A 27,993-nucleotide genomic window follows, 5' to 3' on the forward strand; every position below is an offset into this window, starting at 1 on the left:
TGTGCAGAAGTTAATGTATAATATTTGCATTAGCAATGAGGCAACAAAAGATTTTCCATTACAGTGAGTCTTTTCCTGTTTATTGACTTTTCCATTAGACAGGTGGTGTGCCTCTTGTACGCAGTAAATGATTAATACCAATGGAAATTACACATTAGACAGTATACATTCATTTCCAAGTGTTGTTTATAATTAACCTCACATAGAAATTTTGTTGTTGAAATATATTAAAATTTATTGTAGTGTTTAAAGCCAGTGCCTGAAGGTTTCCCCTTGAGATGCATTAAGGAAAGATTACATTGGAAGTTTACCATGCAGCTTTAATACAAATCCCTGTGTAAAAAAGACAGATCTGCAAACTTAATTTTCCCATATTGCCTATATTTTCTGTTAAAAAAGGATACATATAATTAATTCTGCATTATAATATATGGCAATTTAAAATAAATCATTTTGCATGTGCAAAACAATACATTTAAATAGAGTAATTATATGTAAACATGTAAATCTAAAAACTCTAAAAGGAAATAATCCTGCAAAAGTGTTTTTGCATTGCACCACTACAATCATTCATACAGTTTAGCATTAGAGGATGTCTGTTTTGTAGAACAGGGATGCATTTGTGCCCATCCTAAAACAGGCCTCTTTCTTTCTTCAGGTTCAGCTGCTTCCAGGACGGCATAGAATAGAAATCCATCCGAGAAATCCCCATGATCAGGTTAAAGTCTTCGTTTGACAGATAGTCCTGCATCGATGAAGGAGGTGTGTGTTAGTTTTTCAATGGATGAATCTCTATTAAACATGTTCAGGTCATATTTGACCCCAAAATCAAAGTATGAAAATAAAGTGTGCCTATAGTAAAACTATTAAGATTTTTAAATGTGTGTGTGTGTGTGTGTGTGTGATCATATATATATATATATATACACTACCAGTCAAAAGTATTTGAACAGTAAGATTTTTAATGTTTATTTATGTCTCTTCTGCTCACCAAGCCTGCATTTATTTGATCCCGAGTACAGCAAAAACTTTCAAATATTTTTACTAATTAAAAAAATCTTTTCTAGTTGAATATATTTTAAAATGTAATTTATTCCTGTGATCAGCGCACAATTTTCAACATCATTACTTCAGTTTCAGTGTCACATGATAAACATAATAAATGTTTTTTGAACAGCAAATCAGAATATTAGAATGATTTCTGAAGGACCATGTGACTGATGTAATGATGCTAAAAATTCAGATTTGAATCACAGTTATAAATCAAATTTAAATATATTCAAATAGAAAACAGTTATTTTTAAATAGTAAAGATGTTTTTTTTTTTTATGAAAATATAAAGAAATATATAAAGGTAAATTTAAGTAAATATGTCTGTAGATCAAGAGGGTACCTCTTTTCTTGTGGGGTCAACCCCGTCCGGTAGGTCTTCTGTCAGAATGTTCACCAGCTTCTCTGGAGGGAAGGTTTCTGTGACGGGGCGGGGTAAGTTAACCACTTGTCCCGCTTGAGTTGAATTACTTGAGTTGGTTTGGTTTGAGGTTGGTGGGGTAAGATCCTGTGCAAAAGACATTCTCAGTTTCACTTGTTACTGTACATATATGCATTTAGAATGTGCTTTTGCCTAAAACTCTAAAGACCATTTAAAATATACTGTACATTTTATCCGTTCATACATTCCCTATGCAACTGAACCCATGTCCTTGACACATTGCTAGTGAAATGCTATCATTTGAAGAATGAATAACCTACCACAGTAATTTTGATGAGATCAACTTCAGTTCCAAGCTCTGATTTAAGCTGGTCATAGGATTTCCCACCCTAAAAGAGAATAAAAAACATTCATCACCTGTGTTGTATGCGTGTGATGTAAATTATCATGCCGAATGTCATCTACTTACACTCCACTTTTGTGGGTCCCAGGCTTGGAACCAGCCTGTAAAAGTGGGCGGCTCAAACCCTTGCTTCACCACTAGAATAGGCGTATCCAGGTCACGCCCTGCAGGGTGCGATTTCAGATATTCCTGTGCTGTAACCACTGCATCCTTCTTTTCCTTGTCATTGGCGCCTTTGCCAATCCACAGGTACACCTGATAGAACATATTCATATTGTGATTTCTAGTGACCTGGAAAGGATACGATGCGAAAAAAGAAAACCATCCTGATATTTACCTGATCCCAGATGTCAAGCAACATCACGTCATCCTCATCCAGGTCATCTTGGTTAAAGTTAGTAATCTCTGTTGCTATAAAGCGACCTGTCTGGTTGGAGCACTCAAACAACCGGGGCGTGATATTGGAGTTCTCATCTTGAAGTCTGAGAACAGAAGAAACGTATAGACCAATAATAGGTTTGTAAACATTCGGAATGCATGCACATCATGTTTGCACAAACATTATATTGATTAGATGTTATTTTCAAAATGTTCTCTGCTTGTTACAAGAGCTTGTCACCCAGCGATAAGCACTGTTATTCAATGAAATTGACTTTAGATAGTGGCATAGTCTTGCAGATCCGAAACATGGATGATGTTTATTATGATCAAAGCTGGTGGCAGAAAACTCAGTATTTTTGAGTTAAATCAAGTTATGAAGTCTGAATTTACAAAATATAAGCTTGAATTTGTGAGAAAAAAACAGTTAATAGTAATAGGTTTAAATAGTATTTCATGCTGTAACTGTAGGGCTAATACAATACGTCCGCTATGAACATCATATGTGAATATTATGGTTTAAAACAAATTTATGCTTTAAAAATAGACTAATCATTGCAGTTTTCATCCATAGTCTGTCTATGTGTCTGTGTTTAACTTCAAATGGTGTCTTTGATGACAATATTCTATACAAATTATTTGCATTCCGATTTTGACATCAAAGGCACAAACATATTTTTTCTCTTATTCCATGGATTTTACCTGTTTACCTTCACTAGGCTGTGTCCTAAAATATACACCATGTGCAAAAGGCTGTGTCTATTATATATAAAGCTATGGAATAGGACTGGGAATAAATATATTAATATTATAAAAATAAAATATTAGTCGATTCTCATTTTTATGTAACAATATCAATTTATAAATCCCTAGAATCGGACTAGCCTGTTTTCAGTTAATGAACAGAACCTGTAGTGCACCTCCCATTCAATAAATAGCAATAAGCTTTGTGATTTGTTTTGTTTGATATGAAACAAAGTTGCAGATTTCAAATTTTGACCATTTTATTCAAATGTTCAAACAATAAATGCGGTTTTGGTGCTGTTTAATGTGGAGTTACATCGCTGTAGCACCTCAGTTTAAGAGAAGTCTTTTCTGCTTTAATGCCAGTTACAGCACATAATAAACATGATTGAACATTGTAAGGTATGTTAAAAGAAAGAGTACAACCTACTGGAATCTGATTCCTGTGTCATTTAATTGCTTAATCAGCGTTTCAACCGTAGAAGGACATCAATATAACAGCTTGTTAACAATATGTCATGTAACATCACATTTACCTCAGAAAAAACATGTTAATCGGCTACAAAAATGAACCCTAGATATGAGTATTTTGCTAAATATATGCACCATATAAGTTATTCATAAAAAATTGTATGGTTCTTGAATATTTATTTTATGTTTGAATAAATGTGTCACGTTTTTGTAACCTATACATATATATAAAAGCACCATTTAGATATTTATGTATAAAAAAGTAACTGGAGTAGAAATATAATTATATAATTGTAAAGTTAGTATTATAGTTTTTATTATAAAACTCAGTGTAATTGTCTACAAATCAGTCAATTTTAACCTTTAATATTATAGCAATGTAGTACCAGCTGACTCTCTTGTATATTTTACAGCATTAGTTTAGAGATTTTTTTCCCTTTTACTGTACCTGAAATATACCCAAAATAACTGATATCAAATTGAATTGATTTGCAAGCTTGTGAATCAAAATTGAATCAAATCATGAAAATTTATGTTAAAAACACAGTCCTATGGAAGTCAATGGCTACCAGAAACTGTTTAGTTATCATCATTCTTCAAAATCTTTTTTTTTTTTTTCTTGGGAAAAAACTATCCTTTTAAAGCATTATAGACCATGAACCAAACCAACAAGATATGAGATAAATTACAACATCACAACCTTTTATCTGAAGAAAGACTTAGAAAGTAGGAACAAAAAGCAATGACATTGAAATGAAGAAGAAATATAAAATTATTAATTTAAAGGCGTATTCAATTTCCATATAGAGAAATTGAATAGAATTTTTTTCTTTACGGAACCTGACTGTTGCACTGTATTTTATTTATTTTTTTATTATCTACAGTATATACACCATTTCGAAATGTTTATGAGGTTATATTTAAGTTAAGATGCAGCCTTTGAATGTATCTGCTCTTTGTAGCCAACAAGGCAGCTCGACAAATTTTAAATCATTTTTTTTCTTTTGCAGTGTGCAATGTGCAAATATTACTTTACCTTTTGCTGCTGGCATACTGCGACTTTCCACCAAGGTTTACCCAGAAGTCAGCCGGTTCCTGACCCTCTGCAATAACATTCTTCTCCCTCTTGGAGATTATGTCGGCCAGTGTTTTGGCCATCTCTCTCTCATCTCCACTGCAGCCCTGCACAGTGTTATTCAAGGCAAGTATTTAGAACAGACAGATAAGAAGTCTTCAGAAATATGCCAGATTTTGACAGCATTTGAAACTACCAACCTTGCCGTACCACAGGTAGCAGCATCTTTCTGTGCTGAGCACAAACACATCATTGGAGTTTAAACAAGATGAGCGTGGAGGCACCTCAATGGCACGTGTGTTGAACTCATTCGTTCCATGGACTTGAAACAGTCTTATTGATGGCTGAGAATGGGAGGAGCCTTCTCTGGAACTTCCTTCCTGTCGTTTACAAAAACAAAGGTGGTGAGTGCATGCACTGCAAGGCTTCAAGGTAAAGTCATTTCTGCACCATTAGCGGCACCGTACGGAATTGTTTCCAAAACACTCAATTGTTTTCAAGGTGCCACACATTTCACAGTTTTCTTGCCAGGCTATGAAAAGCTTACTTAGATTGACCTTGCAAATTAAACTTGGTTAGATGAAGGTATGTTTATAGCGAAAAAGTACACCTCAAAAGTAAAACCTTTGTATTTTAACTACTCCTTAAAGATGCATATTAGTATTTTAAGGTATTAATATGCACACTCAGTTTTATAATAGCCGTCCTTTATGAAGTGATTGGGGACTAAGTTGTATGAAATTACAGGAAGTGTTTTTGTGTTTCTGTTTCCATTATTAAAACAAAAGACTTGTCTAACACTGCTTCTAGAGAGAGAAACAGGCTGACAGACCTACCAAATAAACAACCATTTTGCCCTTGAAAATGGCCATTAGGTGCATAGGCTCCTTTCCCATTGGAACGCGGACCTGCACTGGTTCTCCATTGTACTTTTGGTCCAGGATCACAGCCTGATATGCAGAAGCTGTCAGCTCCGCTGTACTTGCATGGCGGCCCTAAAATGCAATCAGCATTTAGAATTGAACTGAGAATGCCTTTTAAATTCCAGTTAAATTCCTGACTTCAAATTGAATTTCAAATTTGAATGTAAGAAAGTAGAATTAAAAATGATTTGAATTTCAAAGAAATTTTATTTTTAACTATGAAAGCACTAGGAATACTGTAGAGTAATGGCTGCTGAAAATTCAGCTTTGAAATCACAGAAATTAATAAAATTTTAAAATATATCAAAATAGAAAACAGCTATTTTACCTTATAATAACTCTTCTGTTATTATTGATCAAATAAATGCAGCTACAGTGCCTTGCGAAATTATTTATACCCCTTCATTTTTTTCACATTTTGTTATGTTGCTGCCTTATGTTAAACTACTTTAAATTACTTTTTTTTCCCACATCAATCTACACTCCCTACTCCATAATGGCAAAGCAAAAAATAGGTTTTTAACATTTGTGCAAATTTATTAAAAATAAATAACTGAAAAGATCCCGTTGCATAAGTATTCATACCCTTTTCTGGGACACTCGAAATTTAGCTCAGGAGCATTCATATTGCTTCTAGATGTTCCTACACTTTGAGTGGAGTTAAACTGTGGCAAATTCATTTGAATGAGTATGATTTAGAAAGGCACACACCTCTCAGGAAAGGTCTAACAGCTAAAAATGCATATCAGAGCAAAAACCAAGTCCTGAGGTCAAGATAACTGCCTGTAGATCTCAGTGACAGACTTGCGTTAAAGCAGTGATCTAGGGAAGAGTTCAGAAAAAAATCTGCTGCATTGAAGGTTCACAGAAGCATTATCCATAATGGAAGACGATTGGAACAACTAGGACTCTAGAAAATGTCTGCCAGCCCCCATCCAAGCTTGAGAGGTGAAAAGGTGAGGCAAAGAATGGCAGATAATTGCCAAATGCAGATGTGCAAAGCTTGTCACATCATACCTAAAAAGACTTGAAGCTGTAAAGGTGCTTCAACTATGTACTGAGTTAAGGGTATGAATACTTATGCAATGTACTTATTTCAGTGTTTTATTTTTAATAAATTTGCACAAAAGTTAAAAACCTATTAGTTGCTTTGCCATTATGGAGTAGGGAGTGTAGATTGATGTGGGAAAAAAGTAATTTAAAGTAGTTTAACGGCAGCAACATAACAAAATGTGAAAAAAAATGAAGGGATATGAATAATTTCGCAAGGCACTGTATGGTGAGCAAGACTTCTTTTAAAGACATTAAAAAATCTTTGTACTTAGAGTAAATTACAATGTGCAATGATTAAATGAGAATGGAAGAGACACTTACTTGCCACATGTACAAAATGTAGTGTAGTTTGTTGTTGACTTCATATTTGTAAAGTATGAGGTAGCAATCCCCACCGTAGAAGTGGCCAAGCCACTTCCTCTCCACGGGGGCGAGCTCATTGTCCTCTATCCTCCATACCTGAGGGATAAACACAATCGTGTAATGAGTTTTGTTTCACTGAGATGAATGTAAAGCAATGAAAGGTCATTTCACTGACCTCGACTTCGCCCGTCCCATCATCCACCATTTTGTGCTGTGCAGCTAAGTCAGGTCTGGCATGCATCGAGGTGGCGTCGAACTTGACTTGCTCGACCTTGGCTACAGAAAGCAGAAATCATAACATGGTAGAGTCAGAATCATGTAGCATAAGATGGTTTTCTAAGATGTGTTTATACAGGGTGCATTCTTGTGTTTTGTAAATGCTTTTATTGTTAGGCCTGTGTTCAATGAGCAAACAGACGTCAGTGTTTTTTATTTGGGTCTCACCACCCATTTGTGGTTTTAACACAATTACATATCCTGTGCGAATGCGGCCTTTTTTTTAAATAGATGATCTTCTGCATAGTTCCGTCATTTCAGCAGTGCTGGGAAGTGTTAAAATAGCGATGCTGCTAACGTTTTTCAGTAGTGTGACAATATTAATCGCCTTTTTCTGATCACTGTTGTTTTTCAGTGAGATAAGATTTTTCATTTTAATTTTCATTTCATGTTTTCATTTTTAGATTTTCTGTTTTAATTGCAGTGAAATTATTAGGTTCTTTTGTGTTTTTGTAATAAAAAAAATATTTACTTCAATTTTAGTGTTTAGTTATTATACTAATGTCACAAAAATATCTAAGTAAATTTTATTTCTGTAATTTTTTTTAAATTTTTAAACTTTTTTTCAGTTTTAGTTGTTGTTAAATATACTGTAACAGCTCTGCTATTTATAACCAGAGCTGGGTAGATTACTTACAAATTGTGATTTTTTGCTAATTCTAAATTACATGACAAAAATTGTACTTAATAATGTAATCCTTTACATTACGCATTTTAGGTAATATCGTTAGATTACTTTTAGGTTACGTTTCATTTACTTACAGTAACTTGTTTGTAACATTGATTTAAATAGGATAATCTTGTACCATATTAATATAAAAATGTGAAGAGAAAGAAAATATTTTCCATTTGTTGTTATTAACAACACAATTAACATTAAACATATTGTGTCAAGGTTTACAAAACTGGTGTTTGTAATGGAACTTTAGGGGGTTTATGGGTTAAAGCTAATACTAATTAAATCATAAAAATATAATTGAATATTTAAAATCAATCAAAAAAAAACATACTAAAAAATTAAATATTATATTTGTCTACCTGCTTGTCATGTGACTATAATGTGTACATGAAAACATGATAGTTAATTATTCAAACATTTATTTTAAAATCTCAGGGGTACTTCAAGTAAATATATTAGGGGAAAGAGGATCAGGTTTGTTAATTTGTGCATTTTAATGAGACAAAATATAATATGTAATCCATAAAAAAGTAACCGTAGTCTGATTATGAGTATTTTAAAAAGTAATTTACTCTAATTACAAGTACTTGATTTTTGGTATCTGATTACATAATCCAGATTACATGTAATCAGTTACTACCCAGATGCAAAAATGCATAACAGTATTGTGCATGCAGTGTAAGAAATCAAATGCTCTCTTTTTAAATGATGTCCTCACTCTCATATATTGTGGTCAAAAGATGGCTTAATTCTAGTGAATCATTTTGTTCATGTAAAGGAACTGATTCAAAAAGTGATTCACTGATTCGAATCCTTACATGGTATTTTAGTGTTCAGTTATATAAATAAGGATCTGTTTTCTTATCTCCTGGACTCATTTTTACAAGTGCTTAAGTCCTTTAGTGTCAGTCTTTATTTAGGCAAACCATATTCACCTATTTTTCCTGGACTATGAGTGGAACCCATTCCGACCGTCTGTCCCTTGTCCGTCCACTTCTGGAAGAGTTGCTTGAACACTGATGATTCTGCTCCTTCGCTTACTGTCTCTACATAGGTGGATGTAGGATATCCTTTTGCCTTTATGTAGGCCTAGAACAATAAAACAGGAAGTGAAATTACAGTATTTCTTTAAAAATAATTTTAATATGCAATTACATTGGGTGCAATTAGAAATATTGGGCCTCAATCAGTATCATTGTCACAGAAATTGTTCAGATGCTATTTTTTTGGAAATCCAGAATTTCTGACATTTTTTGTTACTTCAAAATAGTAACTTAAAGACTTGTAAGATCAATTAGTTGATAATAAATTACAATTTAATTTTGTAAAATGAAAACTTTCAATTTTCATTTTCAATTTCAAATCACTGCAGTTTCCAGTTGAAATGAACACTAGAGGCAGTAAAACTCAGACCATTTCACACAAGTATGATTTACACAGAGTTTTGATTAATAAAGCCAAATTTTCACACAATTACTTGCAGAATATTATGTTATGACTTCAAAATAATTTTAACATCCTGTGCAATTTGATAAACTATACCTTTGAACATTGTCGTCACACATACAGCTTTATTTGCATGAGTTTTCTAATTCAATAGGTTTGCTTGGTAGCTTACACGACACGGCATTCAATCGGCGTTCAACAAAACAGCTCAAATCCGCATAAGGACGTTAAAATATCAAGGCTGCATCAATGAATGCATTTTTATTTCACTTTTGCATTTGTTAACACTATCGGGTAGGTTTAGGGTTGGGGGGATATTTCCAACACGATAGAGCATTAACCTTTAGCAACACTTTCCGAACAGCCAAAATACATACCTCAAGCAGCGGAATAAAAACGCAGAAATACATGCCTGCACCAATATAACCACGTTTCTTTTAGCCCCACTATCTGGATATTTCACTTTGAAACTGCCACGCAACATGCAGTAAGGTATGTAATTACGTTGTTGCTGAAATGTGTGTGTATATATAGACACTTATTTTCATGAGCATGGGTTGCACAGTTGGTGAATGAGGCCTCTTGTGAAAATCATACTTTATTTAGTGCTTCATTGGCATTAGCAAGGAGTCCAGACTCACCTCTGCTTTCTTTAGAGATTCGGCTCTCTCAGTTTTTGATGCCTTTTTGCCCTTCCAGATAAAGATCTTTATTCCGCCTTGATCCAGCAGATAGCAGTCCTGTCACAGGGATCAGATGTCAGTTGGTGTAGTTTCCCTACATTTTTACATTACAGCTAATGATTGTGCAAAACTGGCAAGTACTTCTGTAGGCAGTGTCTTTTTGTTTTTGAGAGCCTTTATACAAACAGCAATGCATCTTGTATGTCAAAATGAAGCTTACACACTTCACACGCATTTGAATAGCCATTTAAAATGCACACAGCTTGCTTGCTTCCTTTCTGAGTGCCTTTTTTGTTGCACTTCTCCATTTCAAGTCAACATTTTGTCATTTTCAAGACAAGACTTGACTCTTTTAGCTGTTTAACCCTTGTGCGTTAAAAAAAAATGTTACACATGGGTGCAAAATGGACAAAAATGGACATCTGTTCTATCCATAGATACCAAACATTTTCAGAATTTTAACCCTTTAAATGCTGGTTTGTTTACATAATGCCACAGGTGTTTTGAAAAAAATGAAAAATTGTAGTTTATTTCCATATACTAAATGCGAAGCAGATTTTTTTTCTTTGCTTATTAGCTTCTTGGGTGTGTCAGTGAAGAACAACAACATTAATTTTGAGGCATTAATATTTTTTATGTAGTGTCAGATAAAAAAAAAACTAACACTTGTCAAAAATCTGTCATAGAAATGCTATATATTAATATTGTTTTCCACTTTTACCAACTGTTGTTATTTTATCAGCATCTCTTCTATTCATAATTATCAAACATTCATTCATTTTCAGAATTGTAATGCTTTAAAAGCTGGTTTCTTTACATAATGTTCACTGTCAGTGAGCAACACTAGCTCCAGAGCTTCCTCTGCTGAGTAACGTCTCTTCATCTTGCAAGCAATGAAATGACCAAGCCCTCAAGCACCAAATATGTATAGTTTTGGCTGTGCGAACACTCAAACTTTGTATAAAATCTACCAGACTACACAATCAGCATTTTCTTGTGGTCAAAACAAAACAGTGTGTTTAGGGACTTCTGAACTTCTACATCAAATTCATGCTCACCTTTTATCTCTGTACAAAAACAATAACAAATGAAAAAGTGCTATCAAGGATTAATATGTGCATTTGGGTGAAAAAGAAAAATCCTCAAAGCTCATTATCCTTCTTTGATCGTATTCAGAGTTTTCAAATTGCCCTATGACCCTGCCAAGGGTGTGACTCAAATACATGGAGTGGGATTTTTGATTGCCAGTACAATATAACTTCTTTCAAACTAATTACACCCATAACATTTTCAGTAAACACATGCAAACCACACTCTGACATCCTTACCAACATACCTACACAATAATAGCTGCATTATTTTTCCAATTGACTCTATAACAGGCCGTAATATGCATAAAAAACACAAAAAAACAAGTATTTCTTTTTTATATTATAAAAAATGGCACAATCTAGTAAAAATTGTTAAAAATATAAAATTTGAAGCCTTGCCGATAGATTGAATGCCTATTAGCAAACATTGCATCATTTTATAGTCAAATGGCCCTGGGTTAAAAAATTGCAGTTTTAATGGGTTTCAATGTGGACAGTTTTGTCCTCCTGAGTGTGAGTATTTTTTGTACGGAGGGTAAAATTGATTTTTTTGAAGGAAATGAGGGTGAAATATTAAAATTTCAATAAAAATACACACCTGAGCCAAGATTTATGCAGTTGGCATTAACACAGGCACACTTAAAACAAAAAACAAAACTAAAATGGACAAAAATGTCCATAAGGTCACACAAGGGTTAAATACAGTATATTGTGCACAATTTATTAGTGCATGTTATTCATTTGTCATTAGCTTTAATCAAAATACATTTGAAACAACTTTCTTTTGGTGTTAAAGTAACAAGCTTCTCTTTCTTTTCAGCCTATTTCCTCCAACTATTCAGCTCCATCCTTAGCTTTAACATTCACTTTTGACAATCCACTCAATTCCTGATTAATAAAATTAAATATCACAATACAATTCTCTCATCGAACTTCCTTTTTGTTTTAAAGTTAAAGTATGTTCAACTACAGAAGCATTTTATGAAGACTTTTTTATACAATATTCTTTTATATTTGCATCGCAATCGCATGACCAGGTCAAACTGTGTTCGTGAGCATAGTATTCACTATGTAGGCGTACAAATTATGCTGATGCTACCTCTTATCATGAGTTAACTCTTTTATGAGCCTAACATGATTTCATCATTTGCGATCAATGAACTGCACCTGTGCACTTTGACATAGGTGACATTTGACAGTATATATATATATATATATATATATATATATATATATATATATATATATATATATATATATATAATATATATATCACTGGAGCCTATGCTATTATCATGGCCTTTAATCAGAATTGCTTTATCCTCTGTGGTGTTTAGTTTGGGTGAGTGGTCGGAGTTTGTCATACCTCAGTTTTCAGTAGTTCCTGTGTGAGAGGTTTTACAGCCACTTCCTGTACTACAAGGTTCCCCTGAGCATCTGAAATACTTTAAGATACTTGTATTAGTTGGAGTGCTAAAAAAAAAAAAAAAAGAAAGTTTGAATTTAACTCACTGAAAGAGTTTAATGGCAGTCTTGAGTTTCTCATCCACAATATTATCTGCGATAGCATCTTTGATATTCCTTTTCTCTCCCAGTGCCTGAAACATTATTTTCATTGCTTCCTCTGAAGATTTCTCATCATCTCCCTCCACTACAGCCACTTGTGCTCGTCCACCCCTTTCTCGATCACGGATGTCCTTCGCTAGGTTCATTCCCTATGAAAACAAAAGACTTTAGTAAACTTACTGTGCATATCTACAAATATACACCCTGCACTTGTAAAAATAAAGGTGCTTTAAAAGGTTCTTCACATCGATGCCATAGAAAAACCATTTTTGGTTCCACAAAGAACCATTCTTTCAAAGGTTCTTTATGGAAACATTTAGACAAAAAAGGTTCTTCTATGGCATCATGAAGCACCTTTTAAGAGTGGGAGAATCAAAAAAGTCAGAGTTTATGTGACTAAATAGGGGTATTTTTGCATTGCAAAATTAATTCTAATGTTTTACCCTTAACCTCTCCATTCAGTTACTCTTGGGTCCATTAGTGGGATAAAAAGTTGTAATTGCAAAAAAATAAGGTCAGAATTGCAAGATAAAAAAGCAAATGCGAGTTTGTATCTCACATTTCTGACTTTTTTTCTTGCAATTCTGACTTTTTCTCAAAATTGTCAGACATAAACAAGCAATTATGTCTTTTCTTTCTCAGAATTGTGTGATATAAACTTAATTATGAGATAAATTCTACAATTCTCACTTTTTTTTCTTTTTGTTTTTGCAAATGCAAGTTTATATCTCACAATTCTGAAAAAAGTCAGAATTGCTATTTTGTATTATAAACTATAATCAGAACAACATTTGGGAATAATCAAAAGTAAAACATGGAAAAATCACAGCAATAAAAGTGAGAGTTTATGTGACTAAATATGGGTATTTTTGCATTGCAAAATTAATTCTAATGCTTTACCCTTAACCTCTCCATTCGGTTACTCTTGGGTCCATTCCACTGAATAATCAGGCTCCCCAGGTCCAGCAGGAACACATCACCTTGATTAAAGCTGTTCCAGCTCATTTCCACCTGAACATAAAGGGATTGAACCTCATTATTTAAATTTTTTGGGGGAACATCAGTTTACAAATAGCTCCATATCCATTTCAGTCTGGGATAAGACACACGGGCAGATTTACTAACAGCTTGCGCCCATGTAAGTATCTTTTGATGTTAAAATAGTACTGTCAGGATTTACTAAATATGTGCAGTGAAGAATTGCCATGAAAAGCCATAGACATAGTTATTTCCCTTTCAGATGCAAAATTCATGGGAGGAGAGAGTATTAAAATGAATTCCACAATTTACAAATGTCAAATAGTTCGTGTTTGTCAAATTACTGGTATTTGCGCCATTATTTAACGGGCAAAAAAAAAAAAACATGTCTTAAAGCAGGCGCTAATTTACGCAGCTCTTGGTAGGTTGTGCTGGTCATTATGGAAATTATCTGACTGCGTCTTTGTTCTTGCTAGTAAATCACACAGAATTTTCACCTCTCATCTGCGCTTTTATGGAATTGTTCTCTAACGCTAATTCCCCCCGTAAATCTGGCCCATAGTCTTTAAAGAAAAGACAATGGTTCATCCTAAAATAAAAAGTAAATCACTCAAAAGTAGCTTAAAATGTGTTTAAAATTAACATGGACTGGATGATTTTTAATGGTTTTATGTAGTTTACACATTAAAAAAAGGAGTTGTGAAATGTCACCTGGGTTATTTACGTCGCTGGTTTTGTTTTGTTTTGTAGTGGGTTTGTGAGTTCCTCTGTTGTGACTGAGGCTACTCTTACCTCTCCTGCAACCACATGCTTGTTTCCCTTCACATGCAGCAGTCTGCGAATGTTGTACGTGTTGGTCTCCACTTGTTTCATCCCAGATGCGACTCCACCTTTTTTGTATCTGGAATAAAGAGATTAACATTGTTGTCAAATGTTACTCATGTTTACTTGCTCAAATTTAAATACTGCTTGTGAAATGAAAAGAAGAAGTCTGTTTTTGTAAACTTCCACATTTCTGACTAAGAGAAGCATTGTAAAGTCATATGCTTCTTACAGCATCTTAAAATGAAGAAGCTCAGTGGTGGAAATTATGATTAAAGGAAAGTCCAAAGAGTCAGAGTGTTTATGAGCTCCCCTGATGATTTATTTATAAGTGATTGCTGCTCTCAATAATGTCAAGGTCATATTTTACTACAAAAAAGCAAAAAATAAAAAATTTACATTGTGTTTTTCATAAAATAGAAACAATATTTTTACCTACACCATATTACATGTAGACCATTTTTCACTCCATACATTCTCATTACAATGTATGAAAGTCTGTTTTAATTTTTTTCTGTTCTTTTCTCTAGCGAGTTTTGCAGTGTCACAATTCAGACTTTTTTGTCAGAATTTTGAGATATAAACTTTTTGGGAAACTTTTTGAGATATTTAAAGATATTTTTTTTCTCAGAATTGCAATTGTGTGGAATAAAGTCAGACTAAAAAGGGAGTCAGACTTTTTCTTATAATTCTGAGATAAACTTAAAGTCGAGATATAAACAAGCAATTCAGACTCTTTTCTCATTATTTTCTCATTATTGTGTAGAGTTTTAAAGTCAGAAAAGCGGGATAAAAACCTTTTCTCAGAATTGTGCGATATAAACTCGCAATTGAAATTCATAAAGTCAGAATTGCGAGAAATAAATAAGTAAGGGATAATGTACAGGCAGCCTTCCGCGAAACAATATAGTACCACGTGACTAACATTCAAACTATGTACGTAAGTAAGACAATTTAAATAGATTAATGTCGAAATTTTGCATTGTTAATTGTGGTTGTCCAGTGTTTGTCACAAGATGGCGCCAAACGGTAATCTTTGTTGGCACGGAGGGATTTTAAACATACAAGTAGTACCGGCTATGCGTTATTACTTTGGAGCGGTGATTATTTGAAAAGAACGAACCTGCAAATGTCTCAACTGACCAATCAGAATCAAGCATTCCAAAGAGCCGTGTAATAAGCAGTTATAACTTATTCTCAGAATTGCGTGATATAAACTCAAAATCTGCAATTTATAAAGTCAGAATTGCGGGATAAAAACTCAAAATTCTGACTTTTCTTTTGCAATTCTGACTTTTTCTCAGAATTATGAGATAAACTCGCAATTGCAATTCATAAAGTCAGAATTGAGAATTGCGAGATATAAATAATCAATTATGACTTTTTTCTCAATTGCGTGATATAAACTCGCAATTACGATTTATAAAGTCAGATTTGCAAGATAAAAACTCACAATTCTGACTTTTTTCTTGCAATGCTGACCTCTTCTCAGAATTATGAGATAAACTCACAATTACAAGTTATAAAGTCAGAATAGCGGGATAAAAACTTGTAATTGCAAGAAAATTGCAAGATAAAAAAGCAAATGCAAGTTAGTATCTTGCAATTTTGACTTTTTCTCAGAATTGTGAGATATAAACTCGCAATTGTGATTTATAAAGTCAGAATTACGAGATATAAACTTGCAATTCTGACTTTTTCTCAGAATTGTGAAATATAAACTCGTAATTGCGAGTCATGAAGTCCAATTCTGAGGGGGAAAAAGACTGATATGTTCTTAGAATTGCTAGTTTATATCTGACAATATTGACTTAATAACTTGCAATTGCATGTTATAAAATCAGATTTGCAAAATACAAACTCGCAATTCTGAGAAAAATGTCATATAGTGAGATATAAACTCACAATTGTGAAAAAAAAATGAATTTAGTGAGTTTATATCTCTTGATTCAGACTTTAATTCTCAGAATTTCAAATGTATGTCTCTGAATTGCGAAATCTTGAAATGCTGAGTTTTTTCTTGCAAGTGTGAATTTATATCACGCAATGCTTACTTTATAACTTGCAAATGCAAGTTTATATCTCACAATTCTGAGAAAAGTCAGAATTGCTAGTTTGTATTATAAACTATAATCAGAACAACATTTGGGAATAATCAAAAGTAAAACATGGAAAAATCGCAGCAATAAGGATATGCTAAATTGTCATGTAATAAAATGCTAATCAGTCAGGAGATGGCTTACATGATGCCCTGTTTGAAGTATCCTTGGAAGGTGGGGCTCTCGTGGCCCTGGGTCTCACGATGCTGCACAGCAGCACCCCCTAGGTGTTCATCCATCTGCGTGGTGTATATCGCTGCTGCTCCTTGCTCATCCTGGGAAGTATTTTTGCCCAACCAATAATGGATGTCATAGGTGTAGTTGTTGCTGGTCTTGTGAGTCTAAAAATAAGATGTTTTCCTTTAGCGCCTAGTTTAAATGCACTTGAGTCGATTAGGTCACTAACTGCTGATACTTACGTAGAGTATTATATAGCTGTCTCCCTCAAAGAATTGTCCGTATGTTGTAGATGGACAGGGCACGAGCTCCATATTCTGAACAATAAATTAAAAAGAAGATTTAGTTCAGTGATTTGCTTAAGATGTCAGTATCTCAGATATTGAATGCATTGATTTGAAGTAGTAGTAGTCATTCCTACTCACCTCCACTCTCCATATCTGAAGTCCTGGTGTGGTTTTATTGAGGACTTTGGGAACGTTGGTCTTGACATCCTGTGGCATGGTGCCAGCTTAAGTCTCAGGGAAATACCTGGAAGAGCAAAAGAGGGAGGGTTGGATAGAAATGACTTGAGTTCAATGATCCAGATTGTTTTCTTTGAACTACAAAGCATATATATCCTGTGTATGAGCTATTCTTAAATATGATTGTGCATCTAATTTCCCTTTGATACACAACCACACACAAACTAATGTTGTATCGTTACTTTATTCTTCATCTGACCTTGCTAAGAAAACATGTAAAAATAGTAGAGAAACAGTTAATTTTTTCTTAAACATGCTCTATTTGATATTACAATACATAAACTTGGAATTAAATGGATTGATCAGGTTAATAATTACTATTTTTTAATTAATAATGAAATCTGTTCATCCCATGAAGCTATAAAATGGCTTTAGAAGACCTGTTTTTGTCATTTTTGGACTTTTGGAAACTGAGCACTATTAAACTGCATGAACTTTTTTTTTTAAATATATTGTTTAATGATTTCCTTCCTGTTAGGTGTAGCCTAAAAAAGTCAGTGCACTTCAGTTCATGCATTAGTAAACCCAGAAACTAAAGCTACAGTTGAAGCCTTACTTACAGAAGAAAGATAGTCAGCCACCTCTGGGAAAGGAAGTGAAAGCTTTGTGTCAGATATCTGATGCAAATCTGTAGTAAAAATACTATGTCTCTGTATCTAGAGCAGTTATCACTGTGTGACTGAGGGTGTCATCAAGCCCCACAATCCTTCACTTTATCTACTGTACCAAGCACATAGTTCAAACTGCGAATAATTGTTTGCTTAAGCAGTATATCTGTCTTACTTTTCATAAACGTCCTTACAACTTGATAAATTTACTTGAAAAAGACTATCATGTATTAGGATTGTTTCTTTTGTTTATTTTCTTTAGGCACTTTTTAATGGAGGTTTATTTCTTTCGTTTTCTATATATGACATTGGACCAATTCACAAGGTCATAAGGGTCATTTTTTGAAATTGAGATTTATACATCGCCTGACAGTTGAATAAATAAGCTTTCCATTGATGTATGGTTTGTTAGGACAATATTTGGCCGAGATACAACTATTTGAAAATCAGGAATCTGAGGGTGCAAAAAAAATCTGAATATTGAGAAAATCACCTTTAAAGTTGATAAATGAAGTTTTTAGCCATGCATATTACTAATCAAAAATTAAATTTGTATATATTTACAGTAGGTAATTTACAAAATATCTTCATGGAAGATTGGTCTTTACTTAACATCCTAATGATTTTTGGCACAAAAGAAAAATCTGTCAGCTTGACCCATACAATGTATTTTTGGCTATTGCTACAAATACACTCGTGCTACGTAAGACTGGTTTTGTGGTCCAGGGTCACATTTTTAGAATTGTTTAGCTAGATTTATGCATTAAATCTACAGGGGAAAAAAGCTAAGTTCAACATATATAGTAGTTTTATAAAAGTGCTTAATTGTTAGGAAAATAATATCAAAATTTAAACATCTTCCTAAAAATAAGCTTCATTTTCTTCATGCAAAATAATTATATTAATGAATTCTATTTTACTAAATTTCAAATTCAAGATAAAATCTTTGAAAACAAGTCTAAATATCTTATGCAAGTTTGGTTCTCGAATGTTTGTGTCACAACCCCGTCTGTCATTGGTTTCTCCCATTGTCTTCCCCTGCCATTCTGTGTTCATTTGGTTTAGCCCTGTGTTTAGCCATTATCTGTTTCACCTGTCCTTGTAATCATTAGTCATCTGTGTCACCTGTGTTTGATAATGAGTTACCCTTTATAAGTCTGTCTTTGAGTTTAGTCTTTTGTCGGTCTTTAACGTTATCTGGATGTGTGTGAAAGCCCTCTGTGTTCCTGCCTGTTCCTGCCTTGTTCATCTTGGAGAATTCTATTAAATTTACTGTTGATTGTTAATCTCGTCTATCGTCTCGTCTCGTCCTGCACACCCGCGTGACAGAAAGACCGACCCAAAAAAAATTCACGGCGTCTTCCCCTGCGTTTATTTTCCGTTTTTTTTGTATCAGTGTTTAGTTTATTTTTTTTTCCCCCGTCATGAATGATCCCGCCGTCCTCATCCTCCTCCTGAAGCAGGGGAACCGCTCTCTCGAGGACCACACCAGAGACTTTATATTCCTCGCCCCGTTTACGCACTACCCGGACAGTTGCCTATGCACGTTCTACCGCGTGGGACTTAATGATAACATCCAGAGGCAGCTGTCCGGGGAGGGTCCTCGAGAGAGCCTCGCCGACTACATCGAGTGGGTGCTGGTGTCCAGCAGAGCTTCGTTGACCGCGAAGGATGACACCAGCCCCACTCCAGACCCAGAACCCAGCCCAACATCACCCCGACAAGCGGAGTTGCAGCCCGAGCCCACCGACGATGGAGAGCCCGAGCCGAGAGCGACAGAGCCAGAGCCGGACCCATCGGACCAGGTGCGAGAGCCGACTGCTACATCCGCGACGGTGGAGTGTGACGTGGAGCAAGAGAGGGCTACAGAGAGCCCTGCCCACTGCACCACCACTGGGGGTGAGAATGAGCAACACTCTGGGGACTTAATAGACTTTTCCACAGAACCACTGACCTGCCTGAACTTCCCACCCACCCGCCCTCTTCTGCCTATGCCTGAGTCTCCGCTGGTCCCGTCCAGCCATCCTGAGTCTCCGCTGGTCCCGTCCAGCCATCCTGAATCTCCGCTGGTCCCGTCCAGCCGTCCTGAATCTCCGCTGGTTCCGTCCAGTCGTCCAGAGTCATCGCTGATTTCGCCCAGCCTTCCAGAATCTCCGCTATCACCTGTCAGTCCCCCTGCTCACCCTCAGTCATCCACCTGTGCAGTGGGCTCGCCGCGGGACTACCAGCTTCCATCGGCGTCTCGGCTGGAGGATTCCTCAGCTCCGCCTCCAGCCTCCGAGTCCTGGACTCCGCCTCGGCCCTTCGACCCCGCGGTTCCACCACGGCTCTCGACGCCCTCCTCTCCACCGTCGCCCGTCGATCCACCAGCTCCACCGGGCTCCATCGTCTTTCCGGCTCCGCCCTGGTCAGTCGTCACCCCATCGGCTCCTCAGGACTCTGCTCCTCCGGCTGTGCCTCGTCGCGCCGTCCCACCGGCTCCTTGGGACTCCTCCTTCCTGCGGGCACAGCCTCCATCCTCTGTCGCTCCGGCTCCGCCGCGGATCTCCGGGACTCCGCTTCCGCCTCGGGCGCCAGAGCCTGCTCCACCTTGGCCCTCCGGATCCTCGGCGTCACCCCGGATCATCGGCTCTCCGTCTCCGCCTCGGGCTCCTCCGCCATCTGCTCCGCCTCTGTCGGTCGGCCCCATGGAGTCGGCACGCCTTCCTCCACCATGGCTCCTCCCTCCGTCGGCTCCACCGTGGGCCGTCATCATGGCTGTGGTCTGGGTCAGTTCCTCCTGCTTCAGGCCCCTCCTGTTTCCCCCCTGGCTCCTCCCACCTTCGTCGCCCCCCTGGACTCTGTTGACTTTGTTTGTTGTCCCCCTCCAGGGGTACCGTCCTCCGCCCAAGCCTCCTCCCTTATGTACTCTGTTCTTCCGCCCCTCTCGTTTTCTCCACGGCGCGAGGACGCGCCTTTCCGGAGGGGGGCGTGATGTCACAACCCCGTCTGTCATTGGTTTCTCCCATTGTCTTCCCCTGCCATTCTGTGTTCATTTGGTTTAGCCCTGTGTTTAGCCATTATCTGTTTCACCTGTCCTTGTAATCATTAGTCATCTGTGTCACCTGTGTTTGATAATGAGTTACCCTTTATAAGTCTGTCTTTGAGTTTAGTCTTTTGTCGGTCTTTAACGTTATCTGGATGTGTGTGAAAGCCCTCTGTGTTCCTGCCTGTTCCTGCCTTGTTCATCTTGGAGAATTCTATTAAATTTACTGTTGATTGTTAATCTCGTCTATCGTCTCGTCTCGTCCTGCACACCCGCGTGACAGTTTGTGTCTTTTTTAATGGATGTTTAAATATTTTACTCACAAACAAAAAGACAAAACTGTTTTTTTTTGCACTGAACTAGCTATTGATTATTTGCATTTAATCAGTACAGATTTAATTAAAGAATTAAACCATAAAGATTTCAATAACTTTTTACATTACTAATCCATTTTCATTAATTATTATATAAATATTCTCTATATTTGCTCAGGTAACAGACTATTGTTATGTTCTTAAGGAAGTTGTACATAGTTTATGATAGTCAGGGGACTATAAAAATTTGATTATATTGCGTTTGCTTTGTCTTTGTTGTGTGCAAACCAACCATCTGCTGCAAACTTTAGTGTCTCTGTTTCAAAACCATGACTTCTCAATTATTTCACATCATCTCTATCCTCACATCCACATCCTGGTTACACTGATTTAAGAAACTTGCCATTGCATAGTTACTATCATCCAATTTGTGGTATTGTTTTTAACAAATTAGGCAGGAAGCCAGTATCAAATCATGTGGGGTCATCGCACCTGATAATAACTCTTACATGAAATGTTATGGTAATGGCATTTCAGTCAATGTGACACTTATTCATCTTCGCATTGTGGTTTATTTATATACATGTGGTCATTATTAAAAAAAAAAGTCTTTTTCTTCTCACATCAAAATAATTACACCAAAATCTATTTGTTTATAAGTAGTCGAGCAAATAATATACACACATACAATAAACACCCCCCTATATATATACACATCTACACACGCCCTAGAGGCTCATTTTCTGTTTGCATATCCCAAATTTATGAGCTTCCTTATCAACATCTTTTTATGTTTGCCTGGTACCTTCCAGCATAGATGTTGATATGGTGTGATAATACAGATGACTCAGTCTCTCTTGTTTGATTGGATGGTTGCGTTTTATTAGGGGGTTGTATTGAGCAGATTGTGCTGACCCTTAAGTCACTGCTCACAAACCCTCTGCTCAGTGCAAAGGTTCATATTTCCAAACTAAATCCTAGAAGTTACGTTGTTAGGGCAATAATGTCTTAAAGGCTCTGCTTTGCTGTTACAGTCACAATGACATTTCACAAATTATCTGCCCTCCAGAATGACTACATGCCGCGTGTCAGAGCAAACAGTAAAGTGTGCAGAGTTTTTATGCAACCGCCCAGTGTTTGATCAGGCGTGACAGTGCTGTGTTCATGTCTCATCTCCACCACCTTCCCTATAACCTTGATTAATATTCTTCCGGTAAGCTGTTTATCATGGGCAATACAACCTTCTGTTTCAGACCAAAACATATTATGCAATGCAGGCTTATTACAATGTAAAATAGAAAAATAGCACATTGTCAAGTTATTCGAACATGAAGACTCCATATAAAATTTTGGTCACTAGTCAATAATCTAGACACTGACTTAATTTGGTATGAACTAATAAGAGCAAACAAGCTTAAAAACCAAACAGATATTTCCAGATGCACTGTATACTGATAATATCAAGCGAAAGACATTTAGTTTAGAAGGACATTTTATCCTAGAAGAGACACTCGGAAATGCTGTTTTTGCTGGGGGGTTTTTGCCACTGATGATAGAAGTGTAATTAAAAATATTAATTCATTCTAAATATTTAGACACAACCGCTTCCTAAATAAAAAATGTATTTAATTCTTGAATTTCAAATAAGAAACCTTGCTGTATCATGCATTTCATTTACAACTGGGTTTTTCTTTTTTTCTTATTTTACAGGGTCAACTTTTACAGTCTGCTTGGCTAATGAATCACTTTAATGAGCATCAAAGTCTTTTTCTGCGATGGAAAGAGCGAGAGTAAGAGGAACTCACCTGCCACTGGAGGAATCGAGAAAGAGGCAGCCAGGTAAAGGTGCTGCTGGTTCACAGACAGTGGTGGAGACTGTGTAACTCACTCTCTCTCTCTGCTTTACAACCCTTGCACTTTTATCTCTCTCTGCGTTCATTCATTCAGGGCCATATATGGAAAGCGCAGGTGATATGCATACAGGTGTGTCATATCTGTGGTTACAAGCATAAGTCGTTCACCTCGCCCCCTCCCCACTTAGATGAGCAATAGAGCGAAACAAATATGTTTGTTTACCTCTCCACCCCCAGCCCATCTGGTGCCGCTAGGGATGTAACGATATCAAAATCGCACGTTACGATAATATCACAATATGAAGTCCACGATACGATATTATTGCAATATTTGAAACAAAAAGACTAATGAAGATCTTAGAAAAAAAATACATTTTGTACATTTTAAAGTGAAATAAATATAACTAATGCACTGTGTGAGTTTAAAATGAACAGCTCCAATCCTTTTAAGGCAGAAAAAAGTCAGTGAATTGACTTGTACCAGAACTTTAAAGGGGACTCAACTCTCTTTTCATTTGTGGTATACTGTCTCAATCTAAATAACATTCATTCTGGTGTTTTAGGAACCCAAACTAATTAGAAAATAATAATAAGAACAATGTTATATTATTGTTTTTCCTATGACAGTAATAGCCAAATGTTGCAAAACAATTGTACTGTAAAAATATAGCTGCTAGCAGCCATTGCGGGGCCAAGCCCATTATGGCCATTTTGGGCATACAGTATATGAACGTTGGATTTTATTTGGATACTTTTAAACAATGTGTAGTTCCCATGGTTAAACACTTGTTACACATTGAATTTGTTGAAAATCTTCAAAGCAATAGCCTTTTAATTTACATAGCACAATGTGCGACACCAGACTCGAACCCATGACTTGAAAGGTTTGGAGCCAGTGGCTTAGCAGAGTGCGCCACTTAGTTGACACACATTCAACCGGCTGCAGAAGAGAAGTTTAGGAGTGAGAATAAGCTCACAAAAGCATGACTTGGGATTTTAGACAGATAAGCATGCTAAGCTAACTTAATAATAAAGTAGTTTACGGTTAACCTGATAGCTGAAGAGACACATTAGAATGAATAACAACCGGTTAGAACAGTAAACAATTAGGAGGCTAAACTAACTAGCATAAATCGTCAAGCATAGGCACGGTCTTTTTTGGGGAGGTATTTCATGGGAGCAGTAGAAAATATACAAAATCTGTTTAGTCATTTCTGTGCGGCTCGGTCCAAAGATCATATGACCTGATTTTGGACAAAATTGAACAAAATTTATAGGTAGAGTAGCAAAAAAAAAAAAAAAAACGTTTTTCATTTAATTCAATATGGCAGACACACTAATGGAAAATTACAAATGAGACATCGTCAGAATTGGCATAACCCAGGGAATCAAAGGACATAAAAATATCAAAATTTGGACAGTATTTTCATCAAAAGTTATGTGTTTTTGCAAGAATCGTTATATCTCTGGAACATTAGGTGGCACTCTTTTAAAACTTCTAAGGGTGCCTTCAGGACATGGTGTTGATGACCCATACCGATTTTTGTGCAGATATGTCAAATGGTTGAAAAGATATCGCAATTTATGACGAATTTCAAAATAGCGGACACAGGTTCAGCTAATCCTGGCAAAATTGGCATGACACCAATATTGTGATTTTCTGACCAACTATTCAAAAGTTATAAGCAAAAAAGTGCATTTTTCGGTATCTCACGACCCATAGGTGGCGCTGTTCCTAACTTTGGCATGGACCCTCAGATCATGGTGTTGATGAAGTGTATTAAGTTTTGTTTTGATTTAACAAAGTTTGGCCGAGATACAGCCTCTGAACCAATTTTGGGTTAAGCTCATTAGGTTCACGACATAACTTTTGAACAAAGATGAATAAAAAAATCTGTTCAGACACATCTGTTCAGCTCAGTCCAAAGATCATCTGAGCCAATTTTAAGAAGAATTGAATTAATTTTGAAGGAGGAGTAGCGAAAAAACAGAATACTGTACTTTTCAAACTGGCCGCTACTGTAATGGGTGGAGTCTTAATGTAAGCTATTGAATGTGCTCAGCATGAGGAGAGGAATCAGGTGTACTAAGTTCCATTTTTCTAGAATTAGGGGTTCAAGAGTTATTACCATTTAAATGTTGAATTTTTGAACTAGTGGTGGCGCTATAGAGTTGGTTCTAGAGTCTCTAAATTTGGTCAGATCACAATTCATGACCATCACTACAAGTGTGCCAAATTTCATAATTGTCCTATGTTCCGTTTATAGGGTTGCCATAGACTGCCATTGGACAAAAATAATAAGAATAGTGAAATCTAGTGAAATGCTGTAATCATCTACCGCGAAAGTAAAACATAACTGGTGGCATTTGCATTCCCAAACGTGCGCTAAACTCAAAGCACATGCAATAAATAAGTTCACTACATTCACTGTGAACTGAGCCGTTCTGAGGCACGGAAAACACTGGATCATGAGTTGATCGCCTGAGCCAAGAGCGTGCTTTGCTTTGAAACGCCGCGAAAGTAAACTTGATTAGGGGATTAAGCCACATTCTGCTTTCGGTTTTAGTTCATTTGACAAGTACTGTGCCAAAGCATAATGGCCCAAAACACAACTTTAAAGACCTTTTATGTTAGAATAAGAAGTTTAAATAAATATAAATATATAAATATATCCTCCACCTTCCCCAGCTCCACCTGTATAGATCTGCTACGGGTTATTTTATTTTATTTTATTTTATTTTATTTTTGACCACTGAATTCCTTTTCCATTTTTCACTCTTGAATATTTAATGACCATAACAGGAAAAATTATATGCACTATTTAATTTTTCATTATTTTGTAACATTTTCCAGCTCTGGGATTTATTGGCTTTAAATTAAACTTTAAAATACAATTTTTTAATTTTCTATTTCTTTTACCTAATTGTTAACATATTTAAAAAATTATTAATGATATAAAATAATATTTCTAGGTATTATAGAATCTATAGGGAATTCCATATATTTTGCCAGTTTTTTTTTCCAGGAATCTTTGCTTATACCTGAAGACATTTCTTAAATTACCCAAGTGCAGTGTCTATTTCTTTGCTTAAGCATGAGGAATTGTGTTCCAGGAAGAATTAAGATATTTTTAGAAATTCATGAATTATGCATTCCCTTTAGCTCTGCATACTGTATCTCATATCTGATCTGAAACAAATATACACATAAGGAGAAGGAGAGAATCAAAAGCCAGAGGTCATATCTAACTACAATATAATGGCAGTTAGTAAGATTACATAAGCTTATTTCGTCATAAACCTGGTTGGCTCACCTAAAAATAAAAATGCTGTCATGTTGTTCCAAGCATGTATGATTTCTTATGCAGACCTCGAAGATATATTGATAAATGTCTTTTTTCACACAGTGTTTTGATCCCAGTTGTGATTATAAACTGTTGAAACTTTCATAAAAATATCCCCTTTTGAGTTCTGCAGATGAGTAAAAGTCATACAGGTTTGGAACAACATAAGGGTGAATAAATGATGGCAGGATATTTAAGTGAATTATCCTTTTAAACTAAAGACCGTTTGTGTCATGGACTATTCTGAAAAGCTACAATACTTCTTTAAGCCTAAATTCAAAGAGTGCGAAAATACTCTGTAATCTGGGCTGGAATGTATTACTGGTTAACTCCTTCACTTCTGTGGTATTACAACTAATACAGGTCAAAAGTTTGGACAGGGAGTGATGATAAAGACATTTCTAGTGATGATAAAGGCATTTATAATTTATAATGTTACAAAAGATTTCTATTTCAGATAAATGCTGTTCTTCTGAACTTTATATTCATCAAAGAAACCTAAAAAAATCTGCTGTTTTCAACATAATAATAATTTTTTGAGCAGCAAATCAAAAAAATTAAATGATTTCTTAAGATCATGTGACTGGAGTAATGATGCTAAAAAAAATCCTTTAAATACTAAAAATATTTCAAAATTTTAATGTTTTTTTCTGTACTTTGGATCAAATAAATGCAGGCTTGGTGAATTTGAATTTCTGTACAAAATGAAAAGTTCTAAATGCGAAGTTCATAAAAAAGCAATTTATCATATATATTATAATAACTTAAAACTAGAAGATACAATGAAAGAGTTTTGATTTGTACATTTTTGGCTGCATTATTCCATTTGTGATTTCATAGTTTTTAATGTTTTTTACTATAATAATGAAATGTGGAAATCGTAATAAAAAAATAATATGTGGGTGTGTCCAAACTTTCACTGGTTTTCTGTTATGAATTAGTTTAATTTAAAGTTAAAGCTTGATTGGTGAACCTCAGTGTATTTTCTTTATGCATTCATGTAGCCTATAGCATGAATGCCAACCATCCTTTCTGAGGTTTTTGGCAAGTGAAGTAGAAAGTACCCGGGCACCAATGAGCTGGTCAAATCTTTTGAGAGTTAAACAGACCATCAAAAGTGGGTTGGTGATTATTAGTGAGATGTAGTGTAGTCCCCCCTGTTTGCCATGCTCTCTTTGACCCCTTGCAACCAACAGTAGAGTCTTTGTGAATGACATTGTGAAGGATGCATGGAAAACAAGTCAAATTGCTCTCAAAATTGCTCTGGATTTACTCATTTATTACTTACAAGACCCTCCCTTAACCTGCAACACACATTCCACCATAAAATGGCACCACAATAGGGCTTGCACAAGCTCTTACATTAGATAAAGCATGAGGTTTACATTACATGATTAGAACTCCATCAGAAATCTCTGAAATTAATAGTTGTTCTGTTTTTACAGTTTAAAGCGATTCTATGCATTGCCAGGGAATGTTTCCTACCTTCGTTAGGCCGTGTGTTTCTGTCCTAGGCAGCCGAATGTTGGGCTCCGCTCCTATCTTTTCACTTCCAGATTGTCTCTAGGTGAACTTCAGCCTCCAGAATGCAGCCGCTCCCCTCTCCTTCCTCGAACTCATTAACCAGCCGTTGGCGCCCAGGGAGAAAGCAGTCAGCCACCAGGGC

At 35.8% G+C, this 27,993-nt stretch overlaps 1 protein-coding gene across 2 annotated transcripts; it reads right to left on the minus strand.

Annotated features, from left to right (window-relative positions):
• Window positions 1-51: 51 nt before the first annotated feature.
• On the minus strand, window positions 52-27,965 carry vil1 (villin 1). Of its 2 annotated transcripts, none has more exons than XM_073845336.1 (20): window positions 27,813-27,965; window positions 17,085-17,190; window positions 16,902-16,976; window positions 16,627-16,823; window positions 14,354-14,462; window positions 13,484-13,594; window positions 12,530-12,732; window positions 12,384-12,462; window positions 9,885-9,983; window positions 8,733-8,886; window positions 7,018-7,118; window positions 6,801-6,938; window positions 5,340-5,498; window positions 4,704-4,883; window positions 4,465-4,610; window positions 2,173-2,317; window positions 1,902-2,090; window positions 1,753-1,821; window positions 1,394-1,558; window positions 52-745 (listed from the first exon to the last, which is right to left on the minus strand). In XM_073845336.1, exons 2-20 carry the CDS (start codon window positions 17,160-17,162, stop codon window positions 632-634), a joined length of 2,511 nt encoding a protein of 836 aa, XP_073701437.1. In that variant the 5' UTR covers window positions 17,163-17,190; window positions 27,813-27,965; the 3' UTR covers window positions 52-631. The 2 variants fall into 2 exon arrangements, with proteins under 2 accessions (XP_073701437.1, XP_073701438.1); XM_073845337.1 differs by lacking the exon at window positions 27,813-27,965 and adding an exon at window positions 22,936-23,072.
• Between the last annotated feature and the right edge of the window lie 28 nt (window positions 27,966-27,993).

Source organism: Garra rufa, chromosome 8 (assembly GCF_049309525.1).
Source record: "Garra rufa chromosome 8, GarRuf1.0, whole genome shotgun sequence".
Taxonomy (NCBI): domain Eukaryota; kingdom Metazoa; phylum Chordata; class Actinopteri; order Cypriniformes; family Cyprinidae; genus Garra; species Garra rufa.

Coding starts and splice junctions, on each gene's coding strand:
- vil1 (XM_073845336.1), bottom strand. CDS start 17,162: ATGCCACAGGATGTCAAGACCAACGTTCCCAAAGTCCTCAATAAAACC. Junction 5,499..6,800: donor ACATTTTGTACATGTGGCAA/GTAAGTGTCTCT, acceptor ATTGCATTTTAG/GGCCGCCATGCAAGTACAGC. Junction 4,611..4,703: donor GCTACCTGTGGTACGGCAAG/GTTGGTAGTTTC, acceptor AACACTGTGCAG/GGCTGCAGTGGAGATGAGAG.